Genomic DNA, 17,307 nt, shown 5'->3' with positions numbered 1-17,307 from the left:
GAATGAGGTAGGATTTTTCAAAAACCAAACCAAACCAAACAATAATCAAAGCAATACTCCAAATGCCTTCCAACTTCCTGTGGTACACTATTAAATAATACCACTACTACTGGGGGCAGAATCCTGTATAAAATGAATGTATCTTAAGGAGGCTTCTTCCAATACCTTTGATACAATTCCCTAGAAGGAGAGTATCTACTTACGTTTGGGATACAATCAGAAATGACACACGAAATGTCTGCAGCTTGGATACATGCATATATTTAATTATGAAACAATTCATCAACAACAAAACAATGAGGAAAATTCACAAGACCTCAGTGCTGTGGAAGAGAACGGGACATCAAGTCAAAATGACATAGCAACTGACCCAGAAGGCTGCATGATGAGTGAAGCTAAGGCAAAGCTGACTAGGATAGTATTATATGCTCTTGAAAAGGAGAATGGCTGGAGAAGTATCCACTCATTTGACTGCTTGGAAGCAGGCAGCCTTAGTGTATGCTGCATGGAATGGAGGTGAAGCGCCAGGGAAGGGAGAGACAGGAGAGGGAGAAGGGCAATACAGAATCCAGGGTAAGCAGGTGGAAGAGATTGAGACAGAATTACAAAGAGATGACTCTAAGGCCTTTTGTTTCCTCTGCAGCCTAAGATAAACCTGTTCCAGGTCTTTAAGTATGTCAGTCAAATTCAGTGATCACATGAGTAGCACTAGGCACTGTGAAGGAATGGTGGAGGAAGTGGTTTACAAAACTAAAAGGGTAACACGGTTCCTACTCTCAAGGAGCTTACAACCTACACGGGGAGACAGGTTCCACACACAAAGCTACTATAAAACATATTTACAAAGTAACATAAATACAAATAAATATACATATGAATAAACAATATATGAAAGCTAAAAGGTACTATGTCAATAATCGTTCAGAAGTCCCTAGGTCAGTCAAAGAAGGCGTTCTGAAGGAAAAAAATGTGGGCTTTGAGTATAATGTTAGTGGAGAGTAGGGTATGTGCAAAGGCATAGGAGTGGAAGCAAATATGTCATGTCCGGTAAGCAGATTAGCTTGACTACAGTAGAAAGTCTAAATAGGTCTCCTTAAGAAGTGTGTGTGATGAAACGGTAGGAGTCTATTTGGTGAAAGACACTGACTTACTAATGTTAGGTCTGGTCCCTAAAACAAAATGAACAGGGAAAGATGTTTTCTCTAGGTAATGATAGTAAGTGGCTACAGGTCCAGGAGCAACTCCACTGCTTTCAAAATTTTGTAGTTACTCTAAGACAGAGAAACTAGCAATGGGATGATGGAGAAGTATTCAGCATCCTTGAGCAGTTCAAGTAGAATGAACTGCTATCTGCAACAAATCTTATGACGTGGCAAGTGAAAAAATTCAATGAAATCCCAAGACTGAGGATCTACGGTCAAAAGGCCGGCCGGATCCCAGTAATCTCAAGTGCTCAAGCAGAAGGTCCTAGACCGTTGTTACTAATTCTTGGTGGGGAGTAGATTGTATATGCTTATAAAAGAATTTATTTTTGAACTACCATGACAATCAGCCTTGATCCTAACACTTTAGAAATTAAAATAGAAGGATGAGAAGAGCCCTAGTCTATAGGGAATGCTCACGTCCCTGAAGAAGGACAGGTCAATAAGGGCCCAAATTCTCCCCTGGTCTTTAAGTGGAAAGGCAAAACATCACACCTTGAAAAGAGGCTTTTCTCAGCCAAAGCAAGTAAGACCTCTTTCTTTAAGCCTATTGATCTGAAGCTGTTCCAGGAAGGAAAAAAGAGTCCAGGCCAGATGTTCAGCAGCAGCCAGAGTCGGACCCCATGTCACGAGAGCTCCGCTGGGAGGCACTGGGTCCCACTGATGTTGAAATACACTGCTGGGGGCCAATCTTGATGCCATTTGCCTGTAGAAGAAAAGAGGCAGTAGTTCCCACCTCAGTGTGAAAGTTAAGTGGGAGAAAGGAGAGGGGTAAAAGCAGAAATCATTAATCACATTTTCTAGAAGTAGATATGGCCTTGGCAGGTAACCATGCACTCTAGCCAGACTGCTGTGGAACGATAATCTGTGACAGTGAAGATAAGATGACCAGCTCTGGTATTATCGATGACTAGAAGTGGCTTTTGTGCCCATTTTTAAAGTGACTGTTATACTTAAGTTTCATAGCTATGTGCAGAATCAGGATGTGATGAGGTAAGAGTAAGAGGAGGTAAAAGAGAAGTGGCAGCATATTAGCATATAATTCTTTTTTCTGTTTTGACCCCAAATTTGCTTTATAGAAATGGCCGTGCTCAGCAATTAAGAATCACACTTCCCCAAGCTCTGGAATAGTAAAAAACTGAGGTTGAAAAGAAAATCTCCCATATCGTGTAAACCTTTTAGATCACCAATTAATAATCTCTTTAAGCATTCTGGGTCTCAGACTTGAGAAAAAACGAAAAGGATGACAGGTTTCTGTGTACCTACATTAAAAAAAAAAAAATCAAGTATGAATTGCCATAGCTTCAAATAGTATCATGTTAGATAGGAAGTGCTTACATTCTAGGGAGCTTCCTATCCTGTTTAAGACAAAACAAAGTTAATTGTCAGACCCCCACCCTATCTCACCTCATTGTGGACATCAAATAAACCCTGCTGGATCTTCCTATATATTTCTTTGGCTGTGTTAATGAAGGCCTAAAGGAAACATAAACCATAGTATTAGGCTCAAGTTTAGCTAGAGAGATTAAGAAAAGAGAATACAAATATTATTCCGATTTGGATTTCAAAGGTGAATTAGGAACTATTAGGAGAATGGAGTAAAAATACAGACGGTCCCCCAAAGGCCCTGTAAAAGCCATTGAGAGTAGTTTCAAAAAGAAAAAGGGGATTCTACGGTATTTTGGTACTGACACACGATATACCTAGGGTTCCTATGTTGGCACCCTCTGCAAATAAAACAAACATGCTCACTTCTCAGTTAGTTACTGAAGATACAGTCAGTATCAGGCTTACGAATGACTAAAGTGGAATCCATTAGTTCTACTGATTTACAAATAACAGTAGTGTCAATCCACACTTACCAATTAATGTTATCTAATATAAAAGTAAAGCCTTAGGAATCAAGGAAAAAGAAATGGAAAAATTCCCTTAAAGGGAGACATATGGTCACTATGACCATAAGACATCCTTTTCTTACCCACGTCTTATAAGGGAAGAGAATTCTGAATAAAAGGACAAAGGTATGGTATAATCTCTGAAAACTTTCCCTACTTTTTCCCAAATAGTACCTCTTCAACATTGCAGGCTGTTTTGGCTGACGTTTCCATGAATATAAGTCCATGTTCCCGAGCAAAGGCCTCTCCCTCTTCTCTCTTCACATCCCTACGGGATTCTAAGTCACTGCAAGAGATTAATTGGGGAGAAAACTAAAAAAAGATCCAACTGAAAGAAGAAACTCTTGTTCTAAAAGAATCCCATAGCTGTTTCAACTGCCAGTTAATCCATAAAGAATGTAGTTCCTGCATGATGTTCCTTGTATAGGGTTACTGATTTCTGTAGCCTTTTGGAAAATATTCTTCAGATCAGATTCTTGACAGCTGCTGCATGGCTGAGGATAATACCTTACTCTTATTACAGAGAAAAAGGTTTATAAGAGGTTAGGCAAGCCCCCTAGTTACTCAAGGTCTATGCCCTATGCTTCTTTTTTGAATGAGATCCAGTTAAAGCAAAGGAAAGAAGAGGAAAGGGAAATTCCAGTTACTGGAAAGTAGAAAAGTCATAGATGTCAAATCCCATAGTGATAAGTGTCTTCCTCTTTACTAGAGTCAATCCACAAGAAGAGAGAGAGCCAGGAATAGGGAGAACACAGTTGCCTTAACGCTCACTAGTCTCATTATTAATGTGTATAATAAGTAGCAGCCTGCCACTAGGGAAATGAGGGATTCAGAGAAAATGATACGGATAAAATTAGGTGATATTGAGGATGTGAAGACAGAGCCAAGGAATGAGAAAAAATGAAGTGGCATGGAAAGACTTTATGCAAGACAGGATAAAAGGCTGCAGAATAAGGCAATGGTGAACTGTCTGATTTTCATTTTTCAAATTGGAAATTTTCATTTGGGAGGATTCCAGTTTTTCACCATAAAAAAAAAAATCAAGGAGTAAGTCCATTAGAGAACAACAAACCTGCAAAATGTAGATTTATTATTCATCAGCTGTGTGAAGACCAGGGAAGAACTAACGCTAAATGGCAACAGTCCCAAATTTGTACCTCTAGCCCAGGCACGCCTCTAAGCCCCAGATCAGTTTGTCCATTTGTCTGTTCTCCATTTCCACTCTGATGTGTAAAAGGCACCTCAGAAGTACATCAAAATGAAATGTCCTGATTCTGTCCCAAGCTTCCACATCTCCATAAATGGCACAAGCCAAAAACCAAGACGTTATTAACACCTTTTCCTCCTTCACTCCAAATACCCTATCCACCCCAAAGCGAGGTCTTCCAAAACGTACCTTAAAATCATCCTTTTCTCTCTCTCAGTGCCATCGACCTAGTCTAATCCACCACTCTCTCACTTGGACTGCTGCTGCCGAGATCCACGTCAACCCTTGCTCCCCTCCAGGGTGATCTTTTAAAACCTGATCAAGCTACTTCTCTGCTTAAAACTCTTAAATGCTTCCTACTGTGTTTAGAATAAAATCCAAACTCCTCTCTCAGATCAGTAAGTGCCATGATGAGATCTGGCCCCTGCCTTCTTTTCCAACCTCATCTCGCACCACTCCCCTCTGATTTAGTCCAACCGTACCCGGTTTCTTTCAACATTATAAACTTATCGAGCTTCTTCCCAGTTTAAGGCTTTCACACAGTTTGTTACCCCTATTTGATACCTTTCTTTAAAATCTTTGCCCACTGAACTCTTGCACATCCTTCAGATTCCAGCTTAAATTACAACTCTAAATCAAAAATAAGTACCCTGGTACTCTTTTTTATGGTGCCCTTTTTCTTCCCCTTCACTGCATTTATCATAATTTGTAATCAGATACAAATCATTTTATATTCAATATCTATGTCCCCACTGACTGTAAGCTCCATGGGAATGGGGGCAGGACTTTGTTTTCACCTTGCACACTCAGGGTCTGGCACAATGTCTAAGACGTAACAGGTTTTCCATAAATTGGTTGAACCAATAAATGAGTACAATTAGTCGGTGGCCACAGTTCTCAAACGGTGCACCTTAGGCACTACTACAAACTCACAAGGGTGCCACAGGTTACTTTAAATATTCAAGGGAAACACAGCAACACTCAACATCAGAACACCACATAAATTACAAGCTTGATATAACTGGCAATGTCACCATCAGATCCTGACAGATTCCATTCAACATTTGCACATCTTTGCAAAGCTGACTTTTTGGCAGTTGCTGTGACAAAAAGCAAACCCTGCACAAAAACCAATTTGGAACGGAGAGTGGAAGTGTCCAATATTGATTCCAAGGTTTGAGAAGCTGTGCTGTCATTATGGTTATTTATGAAATAAAAAATTCTTTTTCTTTTAATTTATGTTTTTCATTTTTCACTTAGTTGTTATGACAAAAATACTTGTTATGTTGTTTAGATCTATTTAATAACAAAACTATTAGGTATGTCTTTTGGCCTATGGGTGCCTTAGAAAATTTATTGAGAATAACAAGTGTTGGTGAGGATGTGGAGAAACTGGAACCCTTGTGCATTGTTGGTAGTAATGTTAAATGGTGTAGCCACTATGGAAAACAATACAGAGGTACCTCAAAAAATTAAACATAGAATTTCCACAAGATCCAGCAATTCCACTTCTGGGTATATACCCTAAAGAATTGAAAGCAGGGACCCAAACAGACATCTGTACACCCATGTTGACAAGACGCATTATTCACAATAGCCAAAAGGTAGAAGCAACTGAAGTGTACATCAATGGATGAATAAACAAAATGTGGTAAATACATACAATGGATTACTAATCCACCCTTGAAAGGGAAGGAAATTCTGACACGTGCTACAATATGGATAAATTTTGAAGACGTTATGCTAAATGAAATAAGCCAGTAATGAAAAGACAAATATTGTATGATTCCACTTATATGTGGTGCCTAGAAGAGTCAACTTTATTGAGACAGTAAGTAGAATGGTGGTTGCTAGGGGCTGGTGGGAGGGGAGTGTGGAGTTACTGTTTATGGTAATAGAGTTTCAGTCGGGGAAGATGAAAAAGTTCTGGAGATGAATGGCGGTGATGGTTACAGAACAATGTAAATATACTTAATGCCACAAAACTCTCTCCTTAAAAATGGTTAAAATGGTCAATTTTATGTTACGTATATTTTACCACAATAATTTTGTTTTTTTTTTTTTTTTAACTGAGACACTAAATGTACCTAAACTAAAAAAGTTTAGGACCCAAATGATCCAATGTCCAGAGTACCTAGATGACTCCTGGTGCCTATTATTTACACACGTAAGATTTTACCTCTTATTCCCAATCAGCATGATAACCATGTTGGAGCTGGAGTGCTGCCGGGCATCCTCTAACCACGAGGTCAGGTGGTTGAAGGTCTCACGCCTACAACAGAAACGCTTAGAAAGTGGGTCAAAGGCTTATTTCAAAATGCCAAAGCAATTCCAAAGGTATGGGAAAAGGGGGAAAATTACATGTGTAAAGAAAAACATTAGAGAGGGCTTTCCTCTTTAGCATTCTAACTAGATTCAGTAGATAAAACAGATTTTGAGAACAGAGGAAAGAACCTCCCTCTCACCCACCAGACGTGACTCACCTTGTAATGTCGTACACCAGCAGTGCTCCGGCTGCTCCCCTGTAGTAGGAACGGGTGATAGAACGGAAGGATTCTTGTCCAGCCTTTTCCATCAACATGACAACAAAAAAAAAATCCCAACAAAACCAGGTCATTTCCAGAGAAATTACTTGATCACATGCCACTCTAACACAAAGGACTTAATTTTACCAAAGAACTTCTATTAAGAAAAGAGAATTAGGGAAAAGGAAACCTGACTGCCCAGGGAGAAGTCCAGGTGGGAAATCAATATTGTTCAATGACAGTGCAATGGATATTTTGGGTGGGTCAACTCTTCCTATGAGACTGTCCATCAAATTGCTGAATGTTTAGCATCGCTGGCTCCCCGTCGCAATGCTAGTAGCGCCCCACAGTGTGACAATCAAAGACATTCCCATACATTTCCCAATATCCCCTAGGAAAGAACTGGAAATAGAATTAGAAACTCAGAGTATTTTCAATCCCATATGATGCTGAACATATCACATTAACCCTTCTTTTCTGTTTCTATTCCTTTACCTATAAAACGGAAAATTATCTTAGAATGCCAATGCCCTGTCTAATGGAAGTTTCATTTTGATGGATCAATGTAGAAAATTAGATACAAAGCACTTAAATTGGGCATATGCTGATTGACCTTTAGTGTTCCACTAATAAAGGCAGGACTACCAAGATGTCCCTTGCTGGGATCTTGTCATGGCAAACAGGAATAACAAATAGGGAAAGAAGCCCAGGGCCCAGGACAGAGTTTTTCCTAAAACAAACCCAACTGTTTATACTCTAATCTCATTTCCAACTGGGGCCAAGATATTAAGTTTTATTTATAACTGAGCAATTTATTAATGCCCCCATATACTGGATACTTTTGGTTTCCTGATGGAAGAAGTTTTTGGGTTTTTTTGGGTTTTTCATTAAAGGAAGCAAAATCATCTAAATATGAATACCCTGAGCACTGAACCTATCCTCCCGGAAAAGTTTTCACATTCTTGAAATTCTTTATCCTCATATTCCTACATAAAGTTTAGGAAGGAAGACTACTGTTCATAATTTAAAGATAGGAAAACTAAGATGTGGACATAGGAAAATAAATAGCTTTTTCATAGTATAATAACAGTAACAGTAATGATACTAATTATATCACAAATGGGAAGAATTAGGCTCAAAGGCCAGTTCAGTAACTGGCTAAAAGTTATAAACTCTATATATGTTGAATCCATAATTTAAATTTAGGAGCTTAAGCCGCATAGCACAGGGAGATCAGTTGGGTGCTTTGTGACCACCTAGAAGGGTGGGATAGGGAGGGCGGGAGGGAGGGAGACGCAAGAGGGAAGAGATATGGGGATATATGTATATGTATAACTGATTCATTCTGTTATAAAGCAGAAACTAACACACCATTGTAAAGCAATTATACTCCAATAAAGATGTTTAAAAAAATAATAATAATAAACTTAGGAGCTTAGTACTTCATAGCACAAAAGCTTGTTTTCTTAGACATTATTTCATATAACCTAAACCCAGGTTTGAAGGTGAGAAGAGTGTTCCAGTACACTAATTCTAAGGTTACTTTTCCAACAATACAAGAATCTCTTACTATAAGAATCATACAAATGGGACCTCCCTGGTGGTCCAGTGGTAAGGAATTCGCCTTCCCATGCAGGGGACATGGGTCCGATCCCTGGTTGGGGAACTAAGATCCCACATGCCGTGGGGCAACTAAGCCCACATACCTCAACGAGAGACCCCACGTGCCGCAAACTACGGAGCCCACGCGCCCTGGAGCCCACGCACCACAACTAGAGAGAGAAAACCTTCAGGCCACAACCAGAGAGAAGCCCGCACGCCACAAAAAAAGATCCCACATGCTGCAATGAAGATCCCTCATGTCACAACTAAGACCCGACACAGCCAAAAATAAATAAATATAAAAATATATATTAAAAAATAGGAATCATACAAATGTTTTAATGAGTTGCATGCCTATTAGAACATCAAAATCCAAAAATAATTCTAAAGAAGTTTGTTGGTAATATTAACAAAACTTTAAGATTTAAAACATGTTTTTTCCCTCCAAGAGCTCACTTAAATTTTTTTATCCTCTAATGGTTTTACGTCTTAAATTATTTGATTCCTGTTTTGCTTTTATCTTACTTTTCCTTGTCTTCTGCTATGGTTGAAAGCTTCCTTCCTTGTGGCCTTCTAGGAACTAAAAGGGAAAGTCTGAGGGAGGCCTGTGTTATGGTTGAATCATATGGCAGCATTTAACTTTAGCATATGAAAATACTTCCAGTGGGCCATCAGAAATGCTTTTTAAAATCAAATCACTTTAAATCTCAAATAAACAATCTAACCCTACACTTAAAACAACTAGAGAAAGAAGAACAAAGAAAACCCAAAGTCAGTAGAAGGAAAGAAATCATAAAAATCAGAGCAGAAATAAATGAAATAGAAACAAAGAAAACAATAGCAAAGATCAATAAAACTAAAAGCTGGTTTTTTGAGAAGATAAACAAAATTGATAAACCCTTAGCCAGACTCATAAAGAAAAAAATGGAGAGGACGCAAATCAATAAAATTAGAAATGAAAAAGGAGAAATCACAACTGATACTGCAGAAATACAAAGGATTATAAGAGACTACTACAGGCTTCCCTGGTGGCGCAGTGGTTGAGAATCTGCCTGCCAATGCAGGGGACACGGGTTCGAGCCCTGGTCTGGGAAGATCCCACATGCCGCGGAGCAACTGGGCCCGTGAGCCACAATTACTGAGCCTGCGCGTCTGGAGCCTGTGCTCCGCAACAAGAGAGGCCGCGATAGTGAGAGGCCCGGGCACCGCAATGAAGAGTGGCCCCCGCTTGCCACAACTAGAGAAAGCCCTCGCACAGAAACGAAGACCCAACACAGCCATAAATAAATAAATTAATTAATTAAAAAAAAAATTGCAGTTATCTTTAAAAAAAAAAAAGGTTACTACAAACAACTATACGCCAATAAAATGGACAACCACGAAGAAATGGACAAATTCTAGGAAAGGTACAATTTTCCAAGACTGAACCAGAAAGAATTAGAAAATATAAACAGACCTATCACAAGTAATAAAATTGAAACCATAATTAAAAATATTCCAACAAACAAAAGTCCAGGACCAGATGGCTTCACAGGCAAATTCTATCAAACATTTAGAGAACAGCTAACACCCATCCTTCTCAAACCCTTCCAAAAAATTGCAGAGGAAGAAACACTCCCGAATTCATTCTACGAAGCCACCATCACCCTGATACCAAAACCAGAAAAAGATACTACAAAAAAAGAAAATTATAGACCAATATCACTGATGAACATAGATGCAAAATTCCTCAACAAAATACTAGCAAACAGAAGTCAACAATACATTAAAAGGATCATACACCATGATCAAGTGGGATTTATCCCAGGGATGCAAGGATTCTTCAATATATAGCAAATCAATCAATGTGATACACCACATTAACAAATTAAGGAATAAAAACCATATGGTCATCTCAATAGATGCAGAAAAAGCTTTTGACAAAATTCAACACCTATTTATGATAAACACTCTCCAGAAAATGGGCATAGAGGGAACCTACCTCAACATAATAAAGGCCACATATGACAAACGCACAGCAAGCATCGTACTCAATGTTGAAAAACTGAAAGCATTTCCACTAAGATCAGGAATAAGACAAGGATGCCTACTCTCGCCACTCTTATTCAACATAGTTTTGGAAGTCTTAGCCATGGCAATCAGAGGAAAAAAAGAAATAAAAGGAATACAAATTGGAAAAGAAGAAGTGAAACTGACACTGTTTGCAGATGACATGATACTGTACATAGAAAATCCTAAAGATGCCACCAGAAAACTACTAGAACTAATCAATGAATTTGGTAAGGTTGCAGGATACAAAATTAATGAACAGAAATCTCTGGCATTCCTACACACCAACAATGAAAAATCAGAAAGAGAAATTAAGGAAACACTCCCATTTACCACTGCAACAAAAAGAATAAAATACCTAGGAATAAACTGCCTAAGGAGGTGAAAGACTTGTACTCAGAAAACTATAAAACACTGATGAAAGAAATCAAAGATGACATAGACAGATGGAGAGATATACCATGTTCTTGGATTGTTAGATTCAATATTGTGAAAATGCCTATACTACCCAAAGCAATCTACAGATTCAATGCAATCCCTATCAAACTACCAGTGGCATTCTTCACAGAATTAAAAAAAGTTTTTTACAGTTTGTATGGAAACACAAAAGACCTCGAACAGCCAAAGCAATCGTGAGAAAGAAAAATTGAGCTGGAGGAATCTGGCTTCCTGACTTCAAACTATACCACAAAGCTACAGTAATCAAGACAGTACGGTACTGGCACAAAAACAGAAATATAGATCAATGGTACAGGATAGAATGCCCAGAGATAAACCCACGCACATATGGTAACCTAATTTACTACAAAGGAGGCAAGAACATACAATGGAGAAAAGACAGCCTCTTCAATAAGTGGTGCTGGGAAAACTGGACAGCTACATGTAAAACAGTGAAATTAGAACACTACCTAACACCATACACAGAAATAAACTCAAAATGGATTAAAAACCTAAATGTAAGACCAGACTCTATAAAACTCTTAGAGGAAAACATAGGAAAAACACTCTTTGACATAAACCACAGCAAGATCTTTTTTGACCCACCTCCTAGAATAAAGGAAATAAAAACAAAAATAAACAAATGGGACCTAATGAAACAAAAGCTTTTGCACAGCAAAGGAAACCATGAACAAGACAAAAAGACAACCCTCAGAATGGGAGAAAATGTTTGCAAATGAACAACAAAGGATTAATCTCCAAAATATACAAACAGCTCATGGAGCTCAATATCAAAAAAACAAACAATCCAATTAAAAAACAGGTGGAAGACCTAAACAGACATTTCACCAAGGAAGACATACAGATGGCCAAGAGGCACATGAAAAGATGCTCAACATCACTAATTATTAGAGAAACGCAAATCAAAACTACAATGAGGTATCACCTCACACCAGTCAGAATGGCCATTATCAAAAAATCTAGAAACAATAAATGCTGGAAAGGGTGTGGTGAAAAGGGAACCCTCCTGCACTGTTGCTGGGAATGTAAATTGATACAACCACTATGGAAAACAGTATGGAGGTTCCTTAAAAAACTAAAAATAGAACTACCATATGACCCAGCAATACCACTACTGGGCATATACCCTGAGAAAACCATAATTCAAAAAGAGACATGTCCCACAATGTTCATTGCTGCACTATTTACAATAGCCAGGACATGGAACCAATCTAAATGTCCAGCGACAGATGAATGGATAAAGAAGATGTGGCACATGTATACAATGGAATATTACTCAGCCATAAAAAGAAATGAAATTGAGTTATTTGTAGTGAGGTGGATGGACCTAGAGTCTGTCACACAGAACGAAGTAAGTCAGAAAGAGAAGAACAAACACCGAATGCTAACACATATATATGGAATCCAAAAAAAAAAAAAGTGGTACTGATGAAACTAGTTGCAGGGCAGGAATAAAGATGTAGACATAGAGAATGGACTTGAGGACACAGGGAGTGGGAAGGGTAAGCTGGGACGAAGTGAGAGAGTAGCATTGACATATATACACTACCAAACGTAAAACAGCTAGTGGGAAGCAGCCGCATAGCACAGGGAGATCAGCTTGGTGCTTTGTGACGACCTAAAGGGGTGGGATAGGGAGGGTGGGAGGGAGATGCAAGAGGGCGTATGCATATGGCTGATTCACTTTGGTGTACAATAGAATCTAACACAGTATTGTGAAGCAATTATACTCCAATAAAGATCTATTAAAAAAAAAATCAGGGCTTCCCTGGTGGCGCAGTGGTTGAGAATCTGCCTGCTAATGCAGGGGACACGGGTTCGAGCCCTGATCTGGGAAGATCCCACATGCCGCGGAGCGACTGGGCCCGTGAGCCACAACTACTGAGCTTGCGCGTCTGGAGCCTGTGCTCCGCAACAAGAGAGGCCACGATAGTGAGAGGCCTGCGCACCGTGATGAAGAGTGGCCCCCGCTTGCCACAACTAGAGAAAGCCCTAGCACAGAAACGAAGACCCAACATAGCAATCAATCAATCAATTAATCAATAAAATAAATCTTTAAAAAAAAAATCAAATCACTTTACTTCTTAATCTCAATCCAAGTTCCTGAACCAAAGTTTGTGAGCCAATAAGCTAGAGAGAGTGAGCAGTTCAATTTGGGTTGGTCTGCATCAGTCTGAGGTATCTTTGTCCATCCCCAGTAAAAAAAGAAGTCTGAAGCAGCAAAGAATTAAGATAGAGATAAAGAGAATTAACAGCTTTCTAATCTCCCCCAAACAGAAGCATCAGATTATATATAGTTTCAAGATATATAATCCATTCCCACAAAGTCAGATAGGCTCATTTCCTAAGAATCAAAATGCATTCCACAGTAAAATACAAATGAATTTGGGATTTTTTTTTTTTTTTTTTGGCCATGCCGCGTGGCTTGTGGGATCTTAGTTCCCTGATCAGGGACTGAACTTGGGCCCTTGCAGTGAAAGCACAGAGTCCTAACCACTGGACTGCCAGGGAATTCCCGAATTTGGGATTATTTAATCAATATTTTTACAAAGCAAACTCATACATTATATGGGTAATTTAAAACAAAAAGATATGGCATTCAGAATTTGTAACTGTTACAGATGGAAGTGAAAGCTTCCCTATCTCTTTGATTTCACTCTTCTACTACTCTGATCTCCACCATTAGCCCCACCATCATAGCCCTTTGCCCCTGCATCAGCCTTTACTATTATATTCAGGACTAAAGTATTTTTGTTTCCTCTCACCGTATCCCAGATTTGCAGTTTGATTTGTTTTCCATCAATGTTGACCATACGGGCCCCAAACTCCACACCTGTCAGTGAAAACCAAGAGAAAGAATGAACAATAGCCATGTTGAATGAGAGCTTCATGCTTTTCCTCAATGTGCTAAAGACTCATCCTCTGTCTGCACTTAGTACCACTAAGCACATTACAGCTGCCTATTTGCTCCAATTCATTTTGTGCTCCTTGAAGTTTTACTTACCTTCTAGAATTAAAAACTGTGCTCTAGATAATGACCTCGGAAATATAACCAAAAAGCAGACATGGGGATAAAACTAATTAAGAAATCAAGGAAAAGGTGAATAAATTTTTAGCATTATTATTTAATGCTTAAATGTTATTAGGTAATGTTTAATTTTGTAACTTTTTTAAAAACTTCTAAAAATTTTGAAAATATTTCCTAATATTTTCTCAAAGTCACTCTCTAGGGCTTCCCTGGTGGTGCAGTGGTTGAGAGTCTGCCTGCCAATGCAGGGGACACGGGTTCGGGCCCTGGTCTGGGAAGATCCCACGTGCCGCGGGGCAACTGGGCCCGTGAGCCACAATTACTGAGCCTGCGCGTCTGGAGCCTGTGCTCCGCAACAAGAGAGGCCGCGACAGTGGGAGGCCCGCGCACCGCGATGAAGAGTGGCCCCCGCTTGCCACAATTAGAGAAAGCCCTCGCACAGAAGCGAAAGACCCAACACAGCCATAAATAAATAAAAAATAAAAAATTTTAAAAAAATTAAAAAAAAAAATTTTTTTAAAAGTCACTCTCTAGTCCTCTATATGAAACAACATTTCTTTTTGCAATTCTAGAATTTTTGTTTTAGAAAAGCACCTATCTAAGAAGTAGGTTCTCAAGAATGAAACATTTCAGGTCTCCAATAATTCCCAGAGTTCACTGGAAAACAGCCTTCCTCCTGGGAGTTTGGAAACAGATAGTCTGATAAAGATTTTGGTTTACCTGGCGTTCAGCTTCTTTCAAGGTAATGTCAGGACAAAACTTAAAAATTGAAGATTACTTACATTAAAAATACTTGATGATAAGTCAAACAATTTGTCCTATTTTCTATTTTTATACAGTACTTTACTCCAGGACTTCTGATTTCCAAGTAAGAAAGAGCACTAATCTAGCTTCTGCTATTCAGTGGCCCCAGGCACAATGGGACCAGAATCTCAACTCTAAAGTTCTGCAGTCAATAAGACAAATTAAAAAATTGCTTCTTACTACTCTGGACTGCTTCATCAAGAATAGTGATAGTTACTAAAAAAAAAAAGTCACTAATCTTGTTTTCTTTCTGGACAAGAAGAATGGAATTTCAATGGGGAAGAATTAAAAAATAACACTTTTGTCCCCTTTTATGCAACTTCCTCTAATTACACAGAAACCTTCATATTTTGCACATATTTTCTATCTAACTGCCTTGTTTATCTTGGTACAGAAAACTGAATTCAGAAAGAAACAGAGCCTATACTGGACTCTGGGGAAAACTTGATTGATCACTTCATTCCTCTGTTTTGAAACTTGTCATTTGCTCCCATTACTTTCAGGTGTTTCAAAACTGCATCCCTGGGGCTTCCCTGGCGGCACAGTGGTTGAGAATCTGCCTGCCAATGCAGGGTACACGGGTTCAAGCCCTGGTCTGGGAAGATCCCACATGCCGCGGAGCGACTAGGCCCGTGAGCCACAACTACTGAGCCTGTGCGTCTGGAGCCTGTGCTCCGCAATATATTCTCTAGCCTTATTTCTTCCCACTCTCCACTTTAAATTCCATGCTCCAACCATATTAAATTACCTTCAGTTTTCCAAATGTAGCCTGATCTCTGTTATTCCTGAGCCTTTGCACATGTTATTCCTTCTTGCCCTGATCACTTTTCCCTCATCTCCACAACCCCTCTGCCTGGCAAACTCCTGCTCATTCTTCCATTTTCAGCCTCTCTTGATAGAGGTGGTACCTCTTTTCCTCTTTTGCAGTTTAAATTTACTTGTCATTATATGCCCCCAGCCCCACCTCCTACATTGGAGCTTTCAATGTAGGCACAGTGTTTGCCTTGTTAAGCACTGTATCACTAGCACCTAGCACAGAGTGGTTGTGCACTTAATAATCATATGCAAAAATATTTTCCTGTTGATACTATCCTCTAAATCCTTTTCTAACCTCATTAGATATTTCTGAATAAGTCCTTTGGGATCAGTAGTAGCTTAGACTTCCATAAGGTGGGACTTGGAAGTGGCAATATAGTAAAAATGGGAGCTAGGGATTTTATTCTGAAACTGCATCTGCATGGCAAGAAGGCTAGTTTTACACATATATTTTTTGGGGGGCTTGAGTTATGGAGATTATGGGGAAGGGGTTGTTAAAGCCCCAGCAGGCCATGCCTTATCACAAATGTGTGGAAGATGTTCATACTTCCCAGGATCACCAGTGTGTCTCTGAACTCTATCATACTCTTTTCTTTAAAACAGAAGTTATTAGTTTCATGTACCTTTTAATTCTAAGTCTGGGATGGCTCTTCAATTTGCTTCCTCTTTTCCAACACACACACAAAATCTATATAATAGTGATTACTTTGAAAAAACACATGTGAGGTTCGCACTAATTTACCACAAAGCAAGGTGAGTTTTTGAATAGTTATGTTTCCGTGGGATTTTCCACAGACATACAAATTGCATTTGGAAAAAAAAATCCTACAGCAACTAATCCATACCTCACGCTCATCTCTAAATTTAAAGTTACCTTTCAATTACTTACTCCCCATTACACTACTCCCCATTTATCAGCATTTGATTAGTCACACTTCACTAAACATAACTTTAGACTAGTTCAAAAATAGGGAGAGGTAACTTTTTACTTCGAACACCAAAGGCTGCTAACTTTCCACTTTAGCTAGACATATTTCATAACCTATTCTAGGACAGGTACATGCACTTACCTATTGTGAGGTCGTGGACAGGCTGGAACCTCTTGTCTGTAAACTGCAGGAGGAGACATGACTTCCCCACACCTGAAAGAAAAGGACGCGCGTTCTAGGAGTTACGCCGCCCGGGAACAGTCCAGTGTCCGGGCGTCCGGGACTCGGGAAGGGGAGCGGGGAGCCCGGAGCCCGGAGCCCGGAACCCCGAGCCCCGCCCCCGGCCGCCCGCCCCGCCCCCGCTTCACTTAATCGCCCAGCCCACTGAATGAGCCCCGCCCCCAAGACCCGATTTCGGTGCTTCGAATCCCCGCCCCAGCTTGAGGGCTGTCGCCCGCGGGTTACCTGTGTCCCCGATGATGATGTACTTGAAGAGATAAGCATAAGTCATGGTCCCGTTTCCTCTGGATTCCGGGTCCGCCCGACTTCTACAGCCCCTTACCTCCGGCCTCTCTAGCCACTCAATCTATCGACCTCCGGCCCCTCTAGCCCAGATCACGTCTCTATTGCTCTCCCTCGAAATCCCCTTTCGGTCGGAGCGACGGTAATATCCAGATACCACCTCCGGGGACGCCTGTAACACTCCTACCTGCCATTATCCCACCAAGGTCCAGGGGGCGATAGCTAGCCTTTCAGTGCGCTCGACCTTCCCGGGCTGACTCGCAACAGCC

The 17,307-nt window shown here is 39.9% G+C and overlaps 1 protein-coding gene across 2 annotated transcripts; it reads right to left on the bottom strand.

Annotated features, from left to right (window-relative positions):
* Positions 1–245: 245 nt before the first annotated feature.
* On the bottom strand, positions 246–17,304 carry RAB2B (RAB2B, member RAS oncogene family). 2 transcript variants are annotated; one of them, XM_082385087.1, is made up of 8 exons: positions 17,226–17,304; positions 16,658–16,729; positions 13,705–13,772; positions 6,788–6,870; positions 6,484–6,576; positions 3,272–3,383; positions 2,610–2,678; positions 246–1,908 (listed from the first exon to the last, which is right to left on the bottom strand). In XM_082385087.1, exons 1-8 carry the CDS (start codon positions 17,230–17,232, stop codon positions 1,801–1,803), a joined length of 612 nt encoding a protein of 203 aa, XP_082241213.1. In that variant the 5' UTR covers positions 17,233–17,304; the 3' UTR covers positions 246–1,800. The 2 variants fall into 2 exon arrangements, with proteins under 2 accessions (XP_082241213.1, XP_082241212.1); XM_082385086.1 differs by lacking the exon at positions 17,226–17,304 and adding an exon at positions 16,982–17,198.
* Positions 17,305–17,307: the final 3 nt, after the last annotated feature.

This window comes from Balaenoptera borealis, assembly GCF_965194805.1.
Source record: "Balaenoptera borealis genome assembly, chromosome: 3".
Lineage (NCBI taxonomy): Eukaryota > Metazoa > Chordata > Mammalia > Artiodactyla > Balaenopteridae > Balaenoptera > Balaenoptera borealis.
This window is presented reverse-complemented; position numbering and strand designations above follow the sequence as displayed.